Source organism: Notothenia coriiceps, unplaced genomic scaffold, assembly GCF_000735185.1.
Source record: "Notothenia coriiceps isolate Sejong01 unplaced genomic scaffold, NC01 NC01_scaffold00003414, whole genome shotgun sequence".
Lineage (NCBI taxonomy): Eukaryota > Metazoa > Chordata > Actinopteri > Perciformes > Nototheniidae > Notothenia > Notothenia coriiceps.
In genome coordinates, this window is record NW_011336115.1 from 81,647 (window position 1) to 90,785 (window position 9,139).

General features: G+C 43.2%; 1 protein-coding gene across 2 annotated transcripts; it reads right to left on the reverse strand.

Annotated features, from left to right (window-relative positions):
- Positions 1–2,802: 2,802 nt before the first annotated feature.
- Positions 2,803–8,733, reverse strand: LOC104941490 (tumor suppressor p53-binding protein 1-like). 2 transcript variants are annotated; one of them, XM_010766591.1, is made up of 8 exons: positions 8,442–8,733; positions 8,160–8,225; positions 7,922–8,074; positions 6,607–6,824; positions 6,175–6,321; positions 4,371–4,768; positions 3,878–4,069; positions 2,803–3,010 (listed from the first exon to the last, which is right to left on the reverse strand). In XM_010766591.1, exons 1-8 carry the CDS (start codon positions 8,730–8,732, stop codon positions 2,808–2,810), a joined length of 1,668 nt encoding a protein of 555 aa, XP_010764893.1. In that variant the 5' UTR covers position 8,733; the 3' UTR covers positions 2,803–2,807. The 2 variants fall into 2 exon arrangements, with proteins under 2 accessions (XP_010764893.1, XP_010764894.1); XM_010766592.1 differs by lacking the exon at positions 6,175–6,321.
- Positions 8,734–9,139: the final 406 nt, after the last annotated feature.

A 9,139-nucleotide genomic window follows, 5' to 3' on the forward strand; every position in this document is an offset into this window, starting at 1 on the left:
GCTAAAAATGCAGCACTGTGCTGGGTTTTCAGCATGTTGTCAAAATGACTTTACTGAGTCTACCACTAGCAATACAAACATGCTCTAGCCGGTTGGTTTGGAAATATACATGGGGTGTAAGGTGGGAAACTGCTAGCAGTAGTAAGAGAACAACCTTCTTCAAATAAACTAAAACAACCTGAGTGTATTGTAGTTTATAGTTAATACATGCACATTTTTAACAGACACTATCCTTTTAAGCTGTTTTAGTTTGGGACTAAATGTTGTGCCATGCATGTAGGCCTGAATGGTTTTACCCCAACACTGGTTACATTACAGTTTGTCAGTGTGTAGCCCAAACAGTAACTTAAGACAATGTGCCTGAGAGAAAAACAATTAGTCCTGCCTAAGGTAGAGGTGAACATGTGTTCATAAGACTCAACATGTGGTTGTGTGTCAGAGAGTACACTGGAGGTGGGCTGGGTCTCTACATTACATAAGAGCCAAATAAAAGTGTCTAACTTTCGCCCGGCATGCTCTACTCTAGTCTGTACCCTCCTCGTATGTCTAATCACAGGTTTACCACCTCTAAATAGCCTAGGTGTTCTTTGTCAAAATCATAATATTTGATTGCAGAGGTGCCAGCGAGCGTGCTTATTGTACGACACGCCGTTATTTATGTTGAGGAGGAAGTTGTGGTGACTTTAGGAAAGCAGAAGGACAGGACCCATATGAAAACCAAAACAAAGTCTCTTGTCAAGTTTGTCCCCTTTTCATTTATACTATCTGCTTGTTTGACTTTATCACAGACCTACAGGTTGTTTTTGTTATTCTGCATATTTTAGATATGTTTAAACAGTTAACAAAGCTTAATGAAGTGCACAAGAGTCACTATCAATTCAAAGCCTGTGCAGCTAAACAACTGTCTGTAAGGCCTTGTGCTTGGGTTGTATCCATGTTGGAAGTAGTGAAAAAATTTTTTTTTACCGTCAATAATTACCATTTTAGGTGGCTATCCTGAACCAAAAAATTACAATTGTTCATCATTTGTGATGTCATCATTGGATTGTGTTGCTCAGTATTATTGTAACCTGCAACTACAACTAAACTGGCCATCGGTTTAAAAAGATCTTCTGGATAAATTGTTAAGGGTTTGTGACTCCTGTGGTTCACAATCAACCATATGCACAAAATGTAAGGTTGACTATCAGTGTTGCATCACTCCAGAGATCATTCACAATTTAGTTAATCAGAGTTCATGACTTACATCTGACATATTTGAACAGTTTACACCTATGTTTGCTTTGCAGCCAAACTTCTGAAAGCCATCAGTGTCTCAACAAACATCTGTACAAAAACAAATACAACTTAAATATTTCAAAGGCTAAATATCTAATCCGAAAAAGCATTTTAAGTCATTTATAAATAAGAATAGGAATCTGACTAAGCATAGAGGACCACTTTTTGTGTATTTCACCGCTTTAAATGCATTTGACTATTGACACAGCTACTCAGCTATACAGCTACTTGCTAGCAATGTTAAGCTAGTCCTTTTTCAAACTTACTATTTGTTCATTCCTCAGACAAGAGCAGTGTTTATGTTTTTCCTCAAAGGACATAAAGATATATAAGGAGTTCTATTTTTATACTTCAGCACCTGCTTTTAAAGGGAAACGTTTAAACGTGATTTAATGGAAAAGAAAATCTCTTCCAGGAAAAAAGGCAGGTCTAAAAATGTCATCTTGTGATTGTGATCACAGTATCTAGTGAAATAATCCAGTTTTATTATTCCAGCCATGACCATGCAGCTCTGTCCTTGCTTCTCCTCTCTCACTTTTCCCAGATAACGTCACAGTCATGTATGAAGTTTACTGTTTGTTCATTAAAAGTTTCCTGCAGGGCAAAGCAAGTCACCGCCGATTCAAAACAGCCTATGATCCTCCAAAAATCTTTTTAGTGAGGGATGGTGCTTGTATCGATACACGGCATATGAAACTACTGTACACCAGGGATTCCGCTAGGATTTTTTTCTTGCCGGTCAAGTGTCCGGAAAGAATTTATTTTACCGGACAAATTTGAAACTTACCGGTCATGTTTCAATAATAAGAATAAGAATTGTGTAGGCGTGTGGTGCAGTGGGTTGTGCGTTGGTGTTCGGATCAGGGGGTCACAGGTTCAAACCCCACTGCAGTCAGCATGTCGTTGTGTCCCTGGGCAAGACACTTCAACCCAAGTTGCTCCTGTGGGGATTGCCCACAGTATTGAGTATGTAAGTCGCTTTGGATAAAAGCGTCTAACAAGTAACATGCAATGTTAAAGAGATACACCCTTTGTCTCCCTCCACCGTGAACCAAACCCACAGCTGCATGTTATTATTACCAGGCGGCTCTCTGCAGCAGGCAGCGGACAGCAGAGGAAGACACGGACTGCCCTGAGAGTCTCAGCTTGGCTCAGTACAGAAATCACACATTAATGACCCCGTACACAAGAAGATCTAAGAGCTGACCAGAACCCTTAACTGTAATAACATACTTAGAAGTTCATTCAAACAGATAAAAGGTTAAAAAGTGGCCAAAGGCTTCACATTTCATTAAGTACAATTTAAAAAAAAAAAAAAAATTCTATAATCGTTAAAACGCGTCTAAAAGATTTAAAAACTGCAATTACACTTCAAATGTGCATACAGACACGATATAAAATCTGACTAGAATAACACATTATTTTAAAAATCTAAGACGTTGATGTAAGCGGTCCGATAGATATCATAAAAACACAAATCCACATGTTATAAAACATAAAGAATCCCCACCCCCCCCCCCTCCCTCTGTTCAGTCTATGGTTGTGGTGAAATGGGCCCCCGTACCGGCTCTGGCCCCGGCACCCCTGCGGCCCCTCTTAGCCGCCGACCTGATGCCCTCGGAGGTCATCAGTTTCCTCTTCCCAGAGGGGCCGGGGGTGCGGGGGCTGCGGTTGGGGGTGCTGTGGTCCTCGGAGCCCGCTCTGCGCCGCCTCTTCCCCTCCACCAGGTTATCTACGGAGCACATCAACACCACGCCTCATTCAGGGGCCAACATGGAGAACAGAGCACACCGGCACTTTAACGTTAACCAGTCAATCAAACATGTTCTCTATCAGGACACACATGAGTAAAAGTGTTCAAAATGTTACTTAAGTAAAAGTACAAAAGTATTAGCATCTAAGTACTTAAAGTACAACAAGTAAAAGTACTCAATCTGCACAATGTCCCATTTCAGAATATCTTGGTTATTACATTATCCTATTCTTATAAGAGAATTTTTTAATTGTAGCTCGGCAATTCGGACCAAATTAAGGTCCCAATTGATCTACACAATTAATTAATCTGTAGATTAGTAGTAAAGTACTGCAATATACCATTGCTTTTATGTACAACGTAACTAGTAACTGTGAGTGTTAAAGCAAAAGAAGTGGAGTAAAACGGATGACATAAGCCTCTGAAATGAAGTGGAGTAGAAGTATAAAGTAGCATTAAATGAAAATACTCAAGGTACAAGTAAAGTACAAATATGTCACGAAAGTACTTAAGTACAATACCTTAGTAAATGTACTCAGTTCAGCATAGGACACCAGATAATGTGGTGTACAGTAACTGAGTTTGGTTAAGGGTTTGTTTTGAGAGCACTGTTAAATGAGGTTATCCTTAATATAGAGTGGTGCAGGGGAGCTTTGACAGACTTCTTTTCAGTGATTTTCACCGTGTTCCCAACTCTCAGTCATTATTTGCCGAGGAAGGTGTTATCACGATTGGTAAAAAATCCAATCCAATCCAAAATCCAATTAGGTGCTAAGAAAATGCTTTTCATTGAACCTAAATAAAAAATGAACGAAGGCATCTGTGCATGTGCAGCGGGGGTCTCACCCAGGCTGATGTCGGAGGCCTTGGTCAGCGGGGTGGAAGGCTCGTAGGGCCCCAGGCTGTGCTGCTCCCTCAGCTTGTTGCCCTGCTCCAGAGACAGGATGACGGAGGTCCTGTTGTGCCACTGCCTCTGACCGTCCTTCTCCACGCTGTAGAACAGATCGGGCCCCTCGGTCTTATGGCCCCGCACAATGCCTGCACAAAAGACAGCAGTGTTAACAGTGCTTTGGGTTTAAGGTTCAACACAAAACCTGTTTTTGTGTTAGTTTTTCATCAAGTATATTGTATTTTGCATCATAGGAGGAGCCTCAAGATTATCATTGCCAAATTGACGCCAGAGCTACTGTGCACATGACAAAGCTTCAAAGTGTCTTTGATTCTTGAATATTTCTAGAAATTCAATAATAACCCGTTATATAGAATTGGCTCATCCAATGATCTAAAATATCTGAAAGGTAAAGGTGTTAGTTCATGTCATTATTAAACTCCTCCCCACCTATGCTGAAGTACTCGTCCTCCAGCAGGGCGGTGACCTCCGTCTCCAGGGGGATGGGGTCACACAGCAGGATGTCCCTGCCTGCCACCTCACACTCGTAGCCGTCGTCGAAGCGCAGGCGGAAGCTGCCCTCTCCAGAGTCTTTGATGATGAGGCCTGAGTAGAAGTATCCGTTGGAAGACCACTTGGCCACCACCCGCAGCCCCACAAAGCTGCTCCCTGCCGAGTGGGCCTCCTCCGGGGACGACCTGAGGGAGTCGGAGCGGCTGTGGAGCTCTGGGTCTGCGGGGCTAGCGGGGAGGCGCGGGGGGAGCATGCGGGTGTAGGGCTCCTCCTCTGAGGAGGAATGAGCCTGGCCGTGAGCCCCGAGCCTCTGCGGGGAGCCGACAGCACCCCCCCTTAGAGCCAAACAGAGTCAGTCAGACAGCAGGACAGGGTGATTCAAAGCTTCCTGTTTAACAAGTCAAGTCTTCCTCCTCAATGCCTATCTGTATACAATATAACCCAAGATGAGGCACAAGTAGTTCCATTACTAGAATGGCTCTGGATTAACAGCCTGTTATGGAGTGCTTAAAGGGGCCTTATCATGCTCATTTTCAGGCTCAAATCTGAATTTTGAATGAGTACTTTTTCTTTCTGTAATTTAAGTATATTTTGATGCTATTACTTTTGTACTTTCACTAAGTAACATTTTAGGAATCAGGACTTTTACTTGTAGTGGATTGCTTTAAGAACAGAGTATTTATACCATTACTTAAGTAAAGGATCTGAGTACTTCTACCTACAAAGAAAGAAAGAAAGAAATATTTAGCCTCTAGTATAAAAGCATAATATAGTATACTAGTATGGAGGTAATGTCTAACACATAGTATTTCAGGATATTTTAATTAACTTTTCAAAAGGCTGAATTATGTACTAAAACATATTTAAAGCTACTTTTATCAACCATGACTTCTTTATAAACTGATCAACATAATAGAGTGGTGCAGGGATGACGTATTTACCCGGAGGTAAGCTGCGCACAGGTTCCCTCGACAAAAAAGCAACGGGATTTCTCCATAGGATTTGGGAAAATAGCTCGAAATAAGGTCTGTGTAAAAATCTCCACATGTCTACCCTACTTTCATAATTTTCTAAATCATAAATCTAATCACCAGAAGCAAAATGCTAACGTTATGCTATAAACAAACTACAGCAGGGTCGCAGGACTTCAATGTAACGCCAACTTAAGATCCATATTAAAAAATACAGATTCAAAATGGTACAAGTTGAAGCTTTTGTTTCAACAGTTTGCAAGAGCGCAGGTGCTAGCTTTCAAGCAGAACAGGGCAAACAAACTTAGTTTGTGTTTACGTGTAATGACGTACAACGTCCTCGACAACTTCTGAAGTCCAATTCAGCCACTTGTTAACAACCATCGTTTTTCAGGCACGTAAACTCTTCAAAAATCACCAGTGGGGTCACTGCTGATGTATTTAATGTCGTAGAACAAAACGTGATCCGTCTCTTAAATTTGTGTCGACCACAGACCTTATTTCCAGCTATTTTCCTAAATTCTATGGAGAAATCCCATTGGCTCTGAGACGAGGGAACCGGTAGTGATGAAATGCTAACTCACTTCCGGGTCTTAGGACTCGTCACTGCAGCACTCTATAATCAGTACTGAAGGAATCATCAGCTGCAGCAGCATGAGGAGATCAGGTGTGAGTTTAGTGAGAAGAGGAAACGTAAAGTTCTGTTAGAGAAAGTGTGGGTTCAGTTTGTCGTCTCTTTACGTGCAGGGCGAGCCTCAGTGAGGACTCACCTGGACATTGAGGCACGGGACGGGGGCCGGCCCCTTCTAGCCCTTCCTCTGGGGAACGGTGGGGCGAGGCCTCTGTTCATTGTGACCCCTGACCCTGCCCTTTGACCCCTGTGACCCCTCTGTTGATGACCGCCTCCCCTCCTGGGACTGCGGACACACAGAGGGGACGAACGGAGCCCGTCAGGTTGCACAGGCACTGATCTGGGGCCACTCGGAATCACAAACACCCCATTAAAAGAGAGGTGTTTGGTGACCCCAGGTTCATGCCTGTGAGCAACCTGTACCTGAAGCAGGCGTGGGTCAGAGAATCACTGAGAGATTAAGGTGTTAGAAAGTCAAAGAAGGAGAAGGCGTGCACAGAGATCAGCATGCAGCTAGTAGAGAAGATGAAGCAGAGGACTAAAGCGAGATGGAGAGTTTGATGGGCAGTACCTGAAGGACGTGGCCCCTCGGCTGGGTGGCATGAGGAAGTCGGGCCTGGCGAATCCGCTGCTGCTGGTTCCTCCGGAGCTGTGCTGCAGGCTGCAGGCTTTAGACGACAGAGAGCTGATGTCCCCGAGGTCACCGGAGGTCATGGAGCTGCCGCCAGTGCGACACGGGGAAATATCGCCGTCCAACACCTGGCAGTCCACCACTGGCTCCTCGCTCTCCTGGTAACAAAAGAAACACTCACTTTGAAGTCAAATACATGTTTTGGTGGGTGGTCAGCATCCTGTTCAGCACCTAACATCCAATATTCTGACACATGGGATCATGATATGATTTTTTTGTGTAATGAAAAGCTGCCTTTGCATCATCTTAAAAAGGATTTTACATCCTTCTTTCCAATCTTTTTCCAAAACTGTTATTGCCAGATCCTGGTCATGTTAATGTTATGGCAGCAGTATATGTTTTCACTGCGAGGGGGACCCAAGTTCCCATCAGCGAAAACACGTGGGTTTGCTATCCTGGCTCCAAAATGGTGGAATGAGCTCCCCATTGAAATCAGGACAGCAGATAGCTTACACATCTTCCGGCGCAGACTGAAAACTCATCTCTTTAGACTCCACTTCGAGCGATAAAATTACTAACAAAGCACTTATATACTAATAAAGGACTGGCTTATCTAAAGCCAGTTAAGTAGCACTTGAAATGTTTGGCTCTATGAAACCTGATGTACTTATATGATTCTGTTTTCTTCTAGTTTGTATCTTCCTGGTCGAATGCACTTATTGTAAGTCGCTTTGGATAAAAGCATCAGCTAAATGTAATGTAGTGTAGACATCCCAGCATAGCTTTTTTGGCCCCTTCAAGGCAGCGGCAACAAGCTGTGAATAAAGATTTTACATACATTTTTTATTTGATGTGCCTAACTTTTACAATATTTTAATTCGCAGCAGTTTCTGGATGAAAAGGGTTCGCAGATGATAAATACCATTATTCAGTATGGTAAAATACTTATTGTAAAGCTATAAAGAATGTTGGATTTCTCTCTGTTTTAGCCCAGTTTTTGGTCTTCACCATCTCATGAGGGTTGTTTACCAGGCCCTAACTGGGTCTATCTGTTGTACCTGCTGATTGGGTAGTGTTCAGTGGCTGTTCAAAGCTCTTAAAACAACACTACGACGGTGAGAGGGAACAGAAAAGTAAAGTTGCACACTAAGTTGAAACGGTATAAAGCTCCATCAAAAAAACAGTGAACTAATCCTTTATAACATAATTAAACTGTACAGGTGAAGACATTAGAAATGAGAAATATATTGGGTACCTCTGTGACTTTGCGGTCCACCTCTTTGCCGTCCTCGTAATACACGTCTGTGATGATGCGTGTGACGGTGGTCCGCACTTCCTGGATGGTGCGCATATGTCTGCGGTGTGCGGGGGCTGTGGTTATTCTAAAGGACGGAGACTCCGGCTCACCCTTGATAACAAAAACATAAAAAGTTACAGGGGCAATATTTGACACAAGCTGAAAAAAGGTTATGATAACAGCTAAAAGTACATACCCTGTTGGCTGGGGAGCGCAGCCCCGGAGCCTCGGTGGTCTGCTGGGAGACTGTCCTCTGACGGATCTGAGACACAGAGCGGAGGGATCAACACCTCCACACCTTCACACTGCAACTCCACACCCCATGCAAGCACTTACTTGTGTTTTTCAAAAAGAAAACACTTCAGCATTTATATTAACATTTGAATTTGTTTAATATTATTAACAAGCTGCAGAAATCTGTAGCATACCCTTTACATTATGCATTTGCATTATTTGAAGTGAATAATAAGCAACGGACCTTGTTGGACGGACTGGAGGTGACAGTGCTGTCGGAGGGGGCCCTCTGCCGGGCCTCTGTCCTGTTGGGGGTGGGGGGCTCTGCAGCTTGATGCGGCCCTAGCCTGTTTGCAGAGCGCTCTGCAGGAGCTTTACGGGTCTCCTGCGATGCTGCCAAAACGTCCTGTTGTGAAGGTTCTGATTGGCTGTTGGGGAGGCTGTTGCATCCCAGCGAGGAGGCCTGGGAGCTCCTCTGCGGCGAGGAGAACAGATCTCCTCTGTGAACAGCAACAAATGAGATGCTGTGGGACATCTGGCAGACAGCCAACACAAATATGGTGCCAACATGACCATCCACTGGAATTAAAACAGGAACTAAAAAAGCAGGAGCCATGGAAATAAATCTACATATTTTAAAGTGGCCCTATTATGCTAATATTTAGGTCCATATTTGTATTGTATTTGCCTCTACTGTCTACTTTGATGCAGCACCTTAAAAACCTAGGTTGCACTTTAGGGCCTATAATTAGATAACATAATGTGATTTTGTTTACAAACTAAAGGATAAAAGAGAACACAACCGCAGAAATTTTTTTGTAAAACAACCTCACTTTGTCAAAGCTTGAGGACAAAGCTATTCCTCTCCTCGAGAGAATATGCAAAAAATAACCATCCCACCTCCACACTCCAAAAGTAGGTCACACACACACACACACACAC